Source organism: Sinocyclocheilus rhinocerous, unplaced genomic scaffold (assembly GCF_001515625.1).
Source record: "Sinocyclocheilus rhinocerous isolate Xijiao unplaced genomic scaffold, SAMN03320098_v1.1 scaffold166, whole genome shotgun sequence".
Classification (NCBI taxonomy): domain Eukaryota; kingdom Metazoa; phylum Chordata; class Actinopteri; order Cypriniformes; family Cyprinidae; genus Sinocyclocheilus; species Sinocyclocheilus rhinocerous.
In genome coordinates this window covers 2,280,513-2,295,453 of record NW_015633186.1, presented here as the reverse complement: position 1 = coordinate 2,295,453, position 14,941 = coordinate 2,280,513, and the positions used below count along the sequence as shown (strand labels likewise).

The 14,941-nt window shown below is 37.6% G+C and overlaps 1 protein-coding gene across 1 annotated transcript; it reads right to left on the bottom strand.

The window, feature by feature from the left end:
• Positions 1 to 722: 722 nt before the first annotated feature.
• Positions 723 to 8,836, bottom strand: LOC107743669 (protein ABHD15-like). Its single transcript, XM_016557033.1, has 3 exons — positions 7,711 to 8,836; positions 4,277 to 4,629; positions 723 to 1,593 (listed from the first exon to the last, which is right to left on the bottom strand). Exons 1-3 carry the CDS (start codon positions 8,209 to 8,211, stop codon positions 1,041 to 1,043), a joined length of 1,407 nt encoding a protein of 468 aa, XP_016412519.1. The 5' UTR covers positions 8,212 to 8,836; the 3' UTR covers positions 723 to 1,040.
• Positions 8,837 to 14,941: the final 6,105 nt, after the last annotated feature.

The window sequence follows — 14,941 nt, the reverse complement described above, 5'->3', positions numbered from 1 at the left end:
TCTTTAACAGCAGAGACATATCTAAATAAACTAGCAATCTCTCAGAAAAACAGTATTATAGAGAGAAAATTACAGAATGTCACTTTTCATTATCGTATGCAGAGAATGTACTAATGCAGACGGGGCAAAATATTACTGACGTCCAAAGTACCAAAAGGAAAGGCCACTATGTAGCCACTAACAGTTTTAATCTTCACTAAATTTTGGAATGAAGTACTGAAACATTTGGACCAATCCCTTTGAAAAAGACATACAAAAATTTAAGGCTAAAGTATTTACTGCCATTCAATGATGCAAAAAATATTTTTAATCAGTATTTGTATTATTAAACAATCTTAACATATTTAAAACAAGATAAATTTGAGAAGCAAAACTTGTTTTCAGAAAATATATCTTGAATTAAACTTTTTTTTAACCAGAAATCTTACAAAATTTAGTGAGCCAAAAAATTGCCACTGGACTAAGAAAGTTATTTAAAGAAATCCAATCAAATTTTTTTTTGTTTACTTACTAAACTAGCAAACTACTATTTTCTTGTTTGAAGCATAAATTTTACATAATTTAGTGAGCCAAAAACTACCAACCAGTGTGGTAAGAAATTTATTTTGAGATATCTAATCAAGTCTTCTTGTTATCCAAAACCAAAAAAGACATTATTTTAAGGATTTTTATTACCAAAGATACTATAAAAAAAATACTAATTAAAAAGTTATTTTTGCCATTGAATGTGAAAATTCGAAACTATGATTCAGTAACACCACCTTTCTAATGTTCTACTTCAGTTTTAATATTTTTCTTCACAAAAATCGAATGTTTTTACATCCTCAAAGACAGGCGCTGTTCTGCCTGTTGACAGAGGTAGTCCAAATTCTGAATAGTCCTGAATGTAAACGGATATTTTGACTCAGCTGCTGGTTTTCTTGGCTGCAACGAACAGCAGGTCAGACAAAGGGTTCCAATTTATCCTTTTCTGGCAGTGTTCTTGGCTATTTCAGTCTCTCTGTAATCCCAAACAAAGTGAGGACCCTCTGAGCACATCATCATCTGGTGTAGGACCTCTGCCAGTTGTAAATGGCGTGAATGTTATGTGAGCAGACGGGCAGTCTTTTGCATGTGCTGACACTGCGATGGCGGAAAGTCTTGCCAGCCCCGCTCAGACCCCTCCGCCGGGCCACCAGCTTGGCACGCTCCTCCGCGGCGAAGAAATCAGTGGTGGCCCGAAAGAACTCCAGTACACCCTGGTGGCTCCAGACGATCGGGCCCTCGTCTGATGTGGAGAATCCGCAGTGGCCTCCGTGGGCAGTCAAAAGCAGGAAGAAATGTGGGTTGCTCTCAAAAAGCTCTAACGGTAGCGTGGCCTGAGGCTCCCCTCGGATAGGGTCATCCTGGCTGCACACACACAGAACAGGAATGGCCACTTCATCTATGTCCCTCAGTGGATCGTTATGTTCCCAGTACGCCTCCCAGCTACCTGCCCCCTCCGTCGTCCCTTTTAAGCCAGAATGACAGAACAGTGCCTCCTCCATTGCCTTCAAAGAGCAGCTGGAGAATAAGCTGTCTGTGTGGACAAGCTCTCCGAGCACCGTTTTGTACCTGCAGATGGGATTTAACACAATATCGAGTATAATCATTATAGAGAAGAGCAGCAACGGAAGAGTTCTGTTTTCATCATTGATTCGAGATACAACTAAGCAGGCAACCTGTTTAGACATATCGCAGAAATCAATAGCACTGGATGCGCATCGCTAGTCGGTATGGCAACAGTGTTTTATTTTAATTTGGATAACCCCCGAGTTGATTTATTTCAGAAACACCTGATTGAAACCAATCCCTTTGAAAAAGACAAACACAACTTTAAGTCTAATCTATATAATGGCATTCAACAATGCAAAAAAAAATCCTTAAAACAAGAAACTGACCAAATATATTCTTCATTATCTCCTTATTTATATATATATATATATATATATACACACACATACATACATACACACACATATATATTGCTGTAGTGTGTTAGTAGGAAATATCAGTTTACATTTCCAAACATTTATTTTGCCATTAATTGTAATAATCCAGTGAGATTTTTGTTTGCACAAGGAGTCTGACATTCAGTTTGTCTGGAATGACATGAAGAAACAGAACAACCTGAGACAGACTAAATCCAGAAGAACTGTGGAGACATTTTTCTTGTTTTTGTTACCATAAATATTTTTAAAAAATTTAGTGAGCCAGAAAATTGCTAATAGGATAAAAAAAAAAAAGCTTTTCTAAAATCAAGCCCAAAATCCTAAATAAAATAAAAAGTTTTAAGGACTTATAGTACTTTTCACTAGTCCTAGTGTAGTACCAGTCACACTAACAAAAATACAGATTAAAGGCCCCAACATACTTCAAGCAAAACTGAAGAAAAAACTGTTGTAATGGTATTTCGAACAAAATTAGGTCAAAATGAGGTTCCTTTGGAGTTTTTCCCCCAGGAATTCAAAACAACTTGCCAATTTGAACTTTCTGGAAAAGTTTGCTGTGGCTGATAAACATCTCTGAACCACCACTGGTCCATGGCGGTTACATAATAGATAGGTGTGCTCTGGGGCTCTTCTGTTCAGTCTGTCAAGGACAGACGTCCACGAGTAAAAACATGAACACACTGGAGAACTGCCTTATAGTCTTGACTTTGTAATTCTAATTTAAAACAACACTGACGCTGTTTTTTATGTTAATACTGTAAAGCTGCTTGCTTTACAGCAATATATTGTATAAAGTGTGATATACATAAATGTGACTTGACTGGAGCGCTGAATTGTAAAGTTTGTGCAAACATATCCGATCAGATGCTTTCTTAACTGTTTGTTAAGAACTGTTTATTTGTTTTGTTATTGAGAGGAAAGTGCACAGCACATATTAACATATGTTGATATGCTACCAGCAGTGTCTGCAGTTAGATGTTCGCTAACACTACAACACTGCTTAGGTACTTCAAACTTCTTTTTAACTTTAAGTGAAGATTGAAACAGAACTTCACTGTGAGTATATCAGGGCCTTAAAAAAAGACTGCATGACGTTTGAAAACAAAACTGAAATGTTTCATCATCCATCTGTTGACAGTTTAGTCCATTTCTAAATAGTCCTGAATATAAACTCAGATATTTTGAGGAAAGTGAGAGGAACAGGATCCTCCCTATAACCCTACCTGCTGAGGCAGATTTTTTGGTAAAGCACAAGAGCCCAGTGGAACGGCCAGGTCGGGCCACTCTCAAACCAGCTCTGGCAGCGGAAAACTGGCGACAGGCAGGCCGCAGCCGTCACGTAGCTGGAGGAGCCGCACTCGCCCAAGTAGGACAGCAGGAGTCCTGAACCGGTGCTCTCACTCACGGTGTAGATCTGGCCCTTTAAGGACTTATAGTACTTTTCACTAGTCCTAGTGTAGTACCAGTCACACTAACAAAAATACAGATTAAAGGCCCCAACATACTTCAAGCAAAACTGAAGAAAAAACTGTTGTAATGGTATTTCGAACAAAATTAGGTCAAAATGAGGTTCCTTTGGAGTTTTTCCCCCAGGAATTCAAAACAACTTGCCAATTTGAACTTTCTGGAAAAGTTTGCTGTGGCTGATAAACATCTCTGAACCACCACTGGTCCATGGCGGTTACATAATAGATAGGTGTGCTCTGGGGCTCTTCTGTTCAGTCTGTCAAGGACAGACGTCCACGAGTAAAAACATGAACACACTGGAGAACTGCCTTATAGTCTTGACTTTGTAATTCTAATTTAAAACAACACTGACGCTGTTTTTTATGTTAATACTGTAAAGCTGCTTGCTTTACAGCAATATATTGTATAAAGTGTGATATACATAAATGTGACTTGACTGGAGCGCTGAATTGTAAAGTTTGTGCAAACATATCCGATCAGATGCTTTCTTAACTGTTTGTTAAGAACTGTTTATTTGTTTTGTTATTGAGAGGAAAGTGCACAGCACATATTAACATATGTTGATATGCTACCAGCAGTGTCTGCAGTTAGATGTTCGCTAACACTACAACACTGCTTAGGTACTTCAAACTTCTTTTTAACTTTAAGTGAAGATTGAAACAGAACTTCACTGTGAGTATATCAGGGCCTTAAAAAAAGACTGCATGACGTTTGAAAACAAAACTGAAATGTTTCATCATCCATCTGTTGACAGTTTAGTCCATTTCTAAATAGTCCTGAATATAAACTCAGATATTTTGAGGAAAGTGAGAGGAACAGGATCCTCCCTATAACCCTACCTGCTGAGGCAGATTTTTTGGTAAAGCACAAGAGCCCAGTGGAACGGCCAGGTCGGGCCACTCTCAAACCAGCTCTGGCAGCGGAAAACTGGCGACAGGCAGGCCGCAGCCGTCACGTAGCTGGAGGAGCCGCACTCGCCCAAGTAGGACAGCAGGAGTCCTGAACCGGTGCTCTCACTCACGGTGTAGATCTGGCCCGCTGGCTGTCGGTACCGAATGTAGCGTACCGCTTCACGCAGGTCAGTCGGGTCACCGAACTGCTGCAGCTTCACAGTACAGAGCGGCGTCCCGTTCTGACTCCGGCGGTTGAAGATCACAGGAAGGTAGCCGTGACTTAGAGCTGCCTCACAGAGCTGAGAAGAAAAAACAGAAACCGTCACATGCCAGACACAGCACACAGGGGTCATACTTGTGCATATAAACAGAGCTGTTTTGCTTGAGTCTTATCCACACCTGTAATTAGGCCTGTCACAAATTTGAACTAGCACCTCATGACTACACCAAGTTATGTAAGAGAAGCTGCAAAAGACACAGGCGCAAGTGGAATGTACAAAACATGGTGACATTAATTTTGAAGTAAATATAATGGGCGATATATTGCGTCACCAAAAATGATTGAGGTCATGTACATATATTGCGCGATAAGTCGATATATTGCGACAGGCCTACCTGTAATATAAAAATAAATATTATAACACATACACATTTTGAAGCAGGGCGCACTGGCGCAGCCATATAACTCTGTTAAATATATACACATACATAAACATGTATTTTGCTACCATAATGTGGTCGGTAGTTTTCTTTGTTGCTGAATTGTGTTAACATCAGGGTTGTGCTAAATTCTGTTACTCGATGGAAGGACCAGCAACACTGCCGCCAAATTCCACAAGTCTGCTGAATCCTTAGAAATAAACAATCCAACAGAGTGCAAAATATCACAATTTCCTATAATCTTAGAGTGAGAGCAAGGAAAATATAAGATTTTGAATATTTAATACATAGAAGTACACTGAGGTGGAGCTGATGATAAAATTCTATACTGTACCTTAAAAAAAATTAGATACCACTAAAATCAATCATTTTAAATCCTTAAGTAAATTTAGGCAACACAATAATATACAGTATGAAACGTAAATATTCATTTTGAGATTTGCAAAAGATTACATTTAACTGTGTTATTATTACTGTTTTTAAGGATTCAATCCCAGTGAGCTTTAGATAATATAAATGTAAGGAATAAATTGAACAGGCCCAAAAACATAACATATTTGTGTATACTGTATCTAAAAATTTAGGATTCATCTCCATGAGCAAGAGTGCTGAACTTTTTCTTGAATATCATAACTTAACCAGAAACTGAGATGTGGTGCTCATACGAGAAATAAGATTTCAAATCTGGCTTGAAACACACACCCATCCTATTCCTCTTTACCCTATTATTTTCTGTTATCCTTACATGTTCTTATTAGGGGTACAATATCAAAAAGACTAAAAAAACAAAAATGAAAAAGCACAGTAATTCCTCTGTTCTATTCGTGATGGCAAATGTCTAATTGTTCCAAGATGCAAATGAAATGGCTTAATGTAGAAACAGGATCTGCCTCTCACCACAGTATTTTCATGTCCCTTACTTACGTCAATTCCCTCAACAGTCAGGAAACACACACTAGCTCTTACTGCAGTCCAGCGCTGCTTTGCGATGTGCAAATTGGGTGCAGCCTCTCACCTAGCATGCAGTGATCACCCCGTGAATAGCATTCATCTGAAACATATGGAAACCGGAGTGGACTAGCTCTCAACCCCAACCAACACCTTAAAATGTGTCTATTTGAACATACAGACTTGCACATTACAGCCTTGAAACAGACCCTGCCAAATCTATAAAACTGAAGGGGAACCATATATGCATTACTTCATTGTTCTGTTAAAAAAAAAAAGTTTAGTCTCTGCTAATTTAGGCCTACATGTTTAGTCGGTCTAATCAAGACCCAGTGTCACAAATAGTTTTTCCACAACAACAAAAAAAAAAAGCAGCAAAACATGGTTGAGCAATATCCCACTGACTTCTTGGCATTTGACTACAACAACAACTGTCTCTTATATGCCATCTGTCTACAAAGATACTTTAACCATCACTGCTCTCAGTCATGCCCCACACAAAAAGAAGGAGCAGAGGAGCCTGCTGACACACTGATTATATTATCCACAATGCACAGCTAACAAAGTTCCGGTGAGCACGGAGTACATTTCTCTGGAAATCATCCATGATGGAGTGTGAAAGTTAATGAGTTTACTTAAAGTTGCCTGGAGCTTTAGGTCTGGAATATGGAGTGAGCTCCAAATTGGGTGAGGAGGAATGACTCACTTCTGACTCTACTGCAAAGAGTCAGAGAGGGGGTCTATCATGCATGCGTTAATTGAAATAATGAAAAAGTCATGCAGCATCTTCTCTTTAATGCAAAACAGTCAAACAGAATATATTCACTTCACCTTTACTGTACTCCAGTTTCATAATGTATTCTCAATACTAATTTGCTACTTGCCCCTGAGGATTAATACCTGTGAATTTAATTGTAATGCATTGTTTTCTGTTAACTGCTTCAGTTTTAGACTCAGACTGTGCATAATGCAGCCTTACTTAAAGTACATTTCTTGAACTCTTTCAGTACAGTAACAATGTTTCTCATGTCCGTTAAATATAACCCCACCCCATATAATCCCTAGACAGTATATGTGGACAATAAAATGTAAGCTAATGACATTTTTATAGAGGCATCACCTGTACATGCACAATATATGGACTACTAGACTGAAAAATACCATTTTTTTGTGCCCAAGTACTGTAAGCCACAGACTTTATTCTGACTCCTAAAATCAACAGCTTTTCTTAAAAAACAAAAAAACAAAACGCACACACACATCTGGATTGGCCTACAAATTAACATCACAACAGAAAAGCTTTATACAGGCGTTTAGGAAACTGCTTTAGATGTTTTGGTTGCTATGTAGTATTTTAAGGTGAAAATTACATACAAAGGGGTCTTTAGCCTCATAATACCCTATAATAGCGAAAATATCATATGAGTTTTATCCAAATTCGATTTATGAATTTGCTAAGCTGCATAACAGGCTGAAAGGCCAAAGGTCATAACTGGTTCTTTTTTGAGCTTTTGAATATGTCAGAGAACACTTATTTAAGCATTAAATATCTATCTATCTGTCTATGAAAGGTAAAAGATCATAACTGGTTCTTTTGATCTTCTGTATATGGGTCAAAGAGAACACACGTGTGTATGTATACACACACACACACAGATAGATAGATAGATAGATAGATAGATAGACAATATAAACGATATGGTATTTACAGTAAACAGTGCACCGCACTCTTTACTCCTAAAAAGGACAATTACTTAAAAGTAGACAATTACCTTTAGCACATTCCTGGTGATTTTCCCAAAAGGGTTGGGAATGATGAGCAGAACTGGACTTGTGGAATTACTGGACGTCCTGCGCCTCTTGTAATGTGCTGCACCAACAACAGCCCAGTCCAACGCCACGAGTCCATCATCACTCAACTGCAAATGATCTCGGATGAAATGCACCGGACAGTCAAACGGCCACAAAGCGCCGAAAACAGTCTGCAAAGACGAACTCATTCGCCAGTTCCATTTTGGTATCGATAAAGACTTGCAAAAACTCATACAATGTTTGAGAAGGTAGTTTGCCAGCGCTGAGGGTTTGCATATCAAGGCGAGCGCGTCTGATTCACCTTGTCCCTCTAGTTTCGAGTCGCATCTCTCCGCGGGTCTTTTGCTCTCTCGCCGTGGAAGCAGCAGCGTGGAGTGACTCTCCGCTCCAAAACACTTCACCACTGGCCAGAGAATGGCCATTAAAACCATAAAACAAGCAGCACCAATCCATTCCAGCATTTGAACGGCTTCTGAGACTGCAGTTAAGTAACCTGCACAAAACAATAGCCTACCTCCAAAAGCTTCCGATATTGGTTTAAAAGCCCTACCAAATGACAGAAGCGAGTCAGATTAGTGTTAATTGATAGCACAGGTAGCCTAAAAATGCAGGCAGCCCCTGTTAGCGACTATTTAAACGTCAAAGTTTTGAGGCAGGATGGTTTTTATCCTCATATTCAGTAATTCGTCGCTGTTCTCCAAGATGTCACGTTTTCCCATAATCAAAATTTATCGGTAAATTACACCGCCATAGTTCAAAATGAAGCGCCCTCGCTGCCTCTCTTTGTGCTCCGTCTGATTATGCAATAGATCCTCTTTCGCAGTCAACTCTTCACCTGCATCCGCCTGTCAGGCTCATGCAGTCTTGTGGCATTTTTGTGCTCATTTCAGTGGTGTGCCACAGAACAGCTATTGTGATGAATGATTGTCAGATAGTTTTCTGTGTGGAGTCGCATCACACACTGGCTTGAGCCCGTGAATCATCCCTGTTTTAGAGAAAGGAACGCCCTCTCCAGAAGATATTATTCATCTGCAATACTTTTAGGCTGATGCTGTAATAAATCGGACCTTTCTCTTACCTCTTTCAATCGTGTTTCATAACAGCTGTTGTTCATTAGCCTAAATGCTTGGATTACTTAAAGCAAATTCAACTCTGGTAGGAAGTTTTACACATAAAAAATGAACAACACTTTTCAGAAATATTATTAAAATGATATATACTTACATGAGATGAAAACTAAATATACTTGTGTTCTAAAGCAGTTTTATTTTACATGGCGCGGTTCGCCCCCTCATGGGTGTCGCTGTTTACGTCACCAGCAGTGTTGCATAGTTGAATAAGCTACTACTATTACTACTAATAATAAGTTTAACACTGAGGGACAAATGCTGTAATATCAAATGCGGAAGGCAAACACATGACGGTCACAGTTTAGCCAGTTAATCAGAATGGGATGACTAAAAACCACCTAAAAATGTAGTGCACCTTTAAGAAAAGTAACAATGTAATTCACTTAAACTATAAACACACACAAGTACACAGAAGAATACAAATATTTGACTTTTAGTTCAATCATTGCTTCCAAGATAAAAAAATAGGTTAGTTTACTAGTTTCAGATATAAAAAAGTTTTGACAGATTGGAAACTCCATTTGGGTGTGTTGCCTAGTCAGAGACTGCTGGCACCACTTGAGCTATTGTTCTCAGTATATTCTTAATGCCTTTAGAATAGACACTGAAATGGTCCCATTAATGCCAGCACGTTTTTATAGTGCTGCGAACCAAGCGTCAGGATTACAGGCACCATGTGACATTAAGCTTTGTTTGACATTAAGGTTTAGGCTGGGTTTCTACATGCAACAAAATCTGTTTCCTTTCACATTTAACCTGGTCACTCCAGCGTGATTGCTGCTTTCATGTTGAACAGAGGAAATATGGATTGGGGATTACATTGTATTGTGTTTGGGATTGTTACGAGATGGAGAGATTGGGTAAAGGTGCATGTGGGGAGCTGTTAGATTATTGCTGTCTAACAAACCCTTCCTTTATTTTTAACCCTTTGTTGCACCTTATATTTTTATATATGGACAATTTTATATACATTTTATTATATACTTTTTTTATGATAAGCAATTTTACTATTGTGTATTTCCAACATGAAAACTGGGCCCAGATCTTGGGAATCTGGCAGGACAAAAATATTCTATTTTTGGGGAATGCAGCTATATTAAACAAGTTTTCCGTTAATGTCACACCCATACAGGATTCAAAGACAATGAAAGTGTCCTTTTACATACATGGCAGTGTCTCAGAATAATCTTTGAAAAAGAAAAGACCGCCTCTGATTGCCTTGGGTGGACAGTGAGGAAACAAAGGATCCAAATGACAAATGGGGAAAGGTTTTCAGCAGCCGTGACCTTCAGCGCACAAATCCAGCTGTCTGATCACTTTGTAGAGGCCCGACTGTATCACATTCTCCTTTGTGCCTTTGCCCTCCTTTATGATTCCGATATCCCTTGTATGTGATTGTGATAACACACACCTGCATTCACTGGGCCATATAAGTATGATGAAAGCCTTCTATACTAATGGTTTTCCACCGCTGCTGCACATTATTGGATCTGGGAAGGGCTCGTCTATATCTGGCCCCTTCCCTTGAGTGCTGATTTAAACTGAAATACTAAAATTGAATCTAAGCCTACATAATGGCTTGAATTATAGAGCAAGTACAAACGCATACATTATAAATGAGAAATCTCCTGCACAGGCAGCTGATCATTCAGCAGAGTCATGCAGATTTAATTTCCAGTGAGTTGAACCTGAACTAAAAAAACATTCAATCTTTCCTCTTTAAACTAAAATGAAATTGAAACATGTACCGAGTCAACAGAAATGTTTGCTTTACTGCACAGCGCTTTGACAAAATGAAAGAGTGCTTACAGAGGGAAATGATTTAACCAAGCAGTGCCACTGTAATTGTATAGATATTTTTATTTTATTTTATTTTATTCTAGACAATCTACAAAATAAATGAGGTGAAATTAATAAAGAAATTTTAAAAGAATTTAAAAAAGAAAGGGGGAATAAAGAGTTTAACCTAGCAGTGGCACTATAATTGTATAGGTATTTTTAAATTAAATGAAATTATTTTTTCTCATTTTATTTAATTATTTTTTAGACAATCTAGAAAATAAATAAGGTGACATTAATAAAGAAATGAACAAATAATCAAATAAAAAGTAGGGAAAGAGAGGTTTCTGTTTGGATTTAACCAAGGAGTATTTAAATATTGTATTTGATTATTTTTAGACAAACCAGAAAATAAATAAGGTGAATGAATAAAATAATAATAAATAATAGATAAAATAATTAAAAATATCAAATAATAGATAAAGATAGACATAAAATTAATAATAATAATAACAATAGATACATTAACAGATACATGTTTTATATTATAAATAGTAAAATAGAAAACAGTGGGATTAATCTTGATCACTGTAGTAACTCAAACCTAGTGACACAACTAGTAAACAACACATGCACATATACCATAAATCATGCAATTGCCAGCAAAAGTGTCTAAGCATCATCATTACAGTAAACAATGAGTTATCTCCATTCCTCCTCTCATATATCACATGGCTGGCATGCTACAACTGTTTATACATGTTATGAAGAGCTGAAGAAGCTCATAAATTAGCAGAAGAGATAGGATATACATCTTCATCTGGTTGTTCCTGCTCTGAACCCCACTGATCATAGGCACTGTGACGTCAACCATCAGACGCACACGGCTGCTTTAGAGGAATGTAAATAAACATCTCCAGATGATAAGCAGAGTCATCCATTCTGACCCACCGCTCCATAGGCCTTGTTCTGAGTGAAGGTTACAGAAATGTTTAGAATGCAGTGATGCTGCCAGCTCTCATTAAACTGTCTGTAAGAGCAAAGGTCTGGTTATGGCAGAGCTGTGGCGCAGGGACAGGCCCTTGCTGCTGTGATGGGTTTGCAGACACGTTGCAATGGTAAACAGCTGTGAGTGAAGATAAATTTGAGTATCTCACTGTGGCGTGTGAGGTATTTCAAAACTTGACCACATCCTCCCTGGTCTTCTTCATGATACACATTTCCGCTTTTAGAGGAATATGTTGAGACCAGCCAGATTCCAACAGGTGCACTTAAGTTTCTTGTTCTTTTTGTACCAGTCTTCTGTAAGGTAATTGTGACTTCTTATCGCAAAATTCTGACTTTTTTCATGAAATTGCAAGTTTATGTCTCACAACTCTGACTTTTCTTCTCAGAATTGCAGGTTCATGTCTTGCAGTTACAAGTTAACATTTCTCAATCTAAGTTTAGTCTCGTAAACTTGGGGAAAAAAAGTTGTGAAAAAAATTGTGTAGGGTTGGGTTTTGGGAACTGGTTCCATATTTCCAAGAACCGTGAATTTGATAAGACGCGCATTTGGACTCCACTTAACGATTTCTGTGTTCACAATTTTGTGTGATTTTAAACCATTCAAGCGCAATGATGTGAAAGAGAAAGCAGTACTTGTGCGCTGTTTTCTGTGCTTCGCACACATCCAATGCGCACGCACAAAAAGCCACCTCTAATATAGTGTGCGAATACTAAACCAAGTTCTCTTTCTCGTCTTCTTGTGCTTGAGCGGACAAATACTAAATTGTAAAAATATCCTTATAAACACAGTCTGTTTTATCTTATCTGAAAGTAAACAGTTGAGAAAGAAAATGTATGTGCAATAATATATTGGATCTGTGCGTTCAGTCTTAAAGTGACAGCAGCCTAATACACCTGTCACCATCTGTGTCATTAATGTTAATCAAAGAACAAAAGAAAAAGAAAATTGCTGATCTTGACTGAATAACTTCTGTAACTTTAATGAAGATTAATCAACCTTATGCAGTGTTATTTTACATTTGATTTCAATTTCTGTCCCTGAACTTTGTTCAGTTGCATTTATTTGCGCTATATTGCTAAATTGTTTATTTGTTCTTATTTTATTACTGAATGTTTACTTGTCTTTAGTAATGTGTGAAATCCATATTAGTTAGTCTAGTTGTTTTTGCTGTGGTATTTCTGTTAAAACCACAGGCAAGTTCCAAGTGTTGTTTAGGCTGCTGGTTTTTGTTCATGGTATTCAGCTGCAAAAAAATGTTTTGCAAAAAGACACTGAATTAATATGTTTGATGTTTTTTATACCTTATTGGAATCAAAACTGGGAATCGTTAAGAATCGGAAATGATAAGTAGAATCAGAATAGGCCATAGATTTGTACGATAAAAAGTCACAAATACTATTCTGTGCTGGAAACAGGAATCCATAGTAATAGATTGGGTGGGTGTGATGTCAAGAATGTGAACTTGTTCAAAGTAAAGTGCAGTAAAAAAAATATTTTTTTTCTCTTTACCACACAGTTTTTACAGTATTTGGTTATTCATTAATAGAGTTTCATAATCCTATCTGCAGATACAGATGAGAGTTACTGTCAGAACATTTGCAGGCCTCAGTTTCAGTATTCCTCCAGATGCACTTGTGATAGACGTGCACAGAATCAAATGACCATGACGCATGAGCTTCAATAAACACACATCAAAGAAATGCAGGATATACTTAAGAAGAGAGATTAAATAGAGATTTTCTTGTGCAAAAAGCATGAGGTTTTGAGCTACTAAATAAGTTCCATCCTCTGGATGTTAGTGAAACTGTCTTACCTCTAGCAATGCTGAGGCACTGCAGGCAGCTGCTTTGTAAAGTATACTGTGGTCCACATCTCCATGGCAACCAAATACATTTAGCGGCAGCAAAAGCAGAGCGGATGTTTTCACATGCTACAATTCATGGGGGATTTAAACAGTCACAAAATATCAGCTGTCATGGAGTCTGATATCAGAATGTAATGTGAATGGTGGACAAAATATGCAAAATACACACTCTTTTAATATTCAAGTTGAGTAAAAGTACACAAGTACTTACATTGAGTGTACTTAGCCTAAGTATAAAAAGTCAAAGTACTTGTCTACTATACCTAAGACTATACCTCATTATTTTTGCAATTCAGTCATTGTCTGTCAGCTGCAAGGCATCAATTATTGCAAGCAATCACATGATTTTTTACGGAAAACTAATGGCAAGATCTTAATGGCTAATATGGCTAGAATTTGTTAATTTAATTTAATTTAAAAGTGAATAAGTGCAGTTAATCTTTTGGATATTTAATAATCATTTTTAAATGTAAGATTCTAGTATTATAAAATATATATGCATTTTAATTTAATATATTAAGTGTATATTTAATATTTAATAATTATTAAAACAAAATCAAAATAGTTCAAATAATGATTCAAAATAATAATTGTTATCTTGTTACCAGACTAATTCACTTTCAAAATAATTCAAAATCAGTTATCATATTGTAATATAAATAAGATTAAATGAAATTCCAAAATGAAAATACCCTGATAAAATGCAGACGTGTGAAAAATGTATGACGATATGGCAGCATTCAAGCCTCATGACACACTCTTTCTGGTTCTCTCTCGCTTTTTCTGAGTCTCTGTTCATGAAGAGAAGATTAATACACACCAGAGTGATGAATGCGTCTGATGAGCCATGGAGCAACAAGCCACAGATCGGGTCTGATTAGAGCTGCTCCCCTCCAGTGACCCAACACCCCTCACAGGGAAATGACTTCAACCTCACGGCTGCAGCTGTTTACGGGGTAGAGGAGAAAAAGACAAGAAAGAGGCCGATGGATCACATGAACCTGACACAGAATCATCACAGAACGAAACCTAGTTTGTTGTTTTGTTGCTATGGTTCATCTTTCAAAAAACTAGCTCAACAAAACTGCAAAGACGTGTGCTTCCGTTCTTCTTGTCAGTGGTCTTTGTGTGCTGTGAATGTGTGGTAAACAAAACACTACTTCGTGGGCAAGGACACAGTGAATGAATGGGCTGAAAAGGTTACTGTTTGTTGTACAATTCTGGCAAAAGGAGGGACAGAGACAAAACACACTGAAAGGTCACCTCTATTTCCACTGACGTATTTGTGTTTGCATTTGTTCTTCCAAGACACTGAAAACAAAAATCGTGACTCTATATTTTTGATCACAAACCTAATATACACACTCTAAAAAATGCTGGGTTAAATACTACCCAGTGCTGGGTAAAAT

Bases quoted from the DNA above. Each gene is read 5' to 3' on its own strand.
- LOC107743669 (XM_016557033.1), bottom strand. From the start codon at position 8,211: ATGCTGGAATGGATTGGTGCTGCTTGTTTTATGGTTTTAATGGCCATT. The intron at 4,630-7,710 runs GTAATTGTCTAC...TTTTCTTCTCAG, and splicing joins TCACCAGGAATGTGCTAAAG to CTCTGTGAGGCAGCTCTAAG. The intron at 1,594-4,276 runs GTAGGGTTATAG...TCCCATCTGCAG, and splicing joins CAAAAAATCTGCCTCAGCAG to GTACAAAACGGTGCTCGGAG.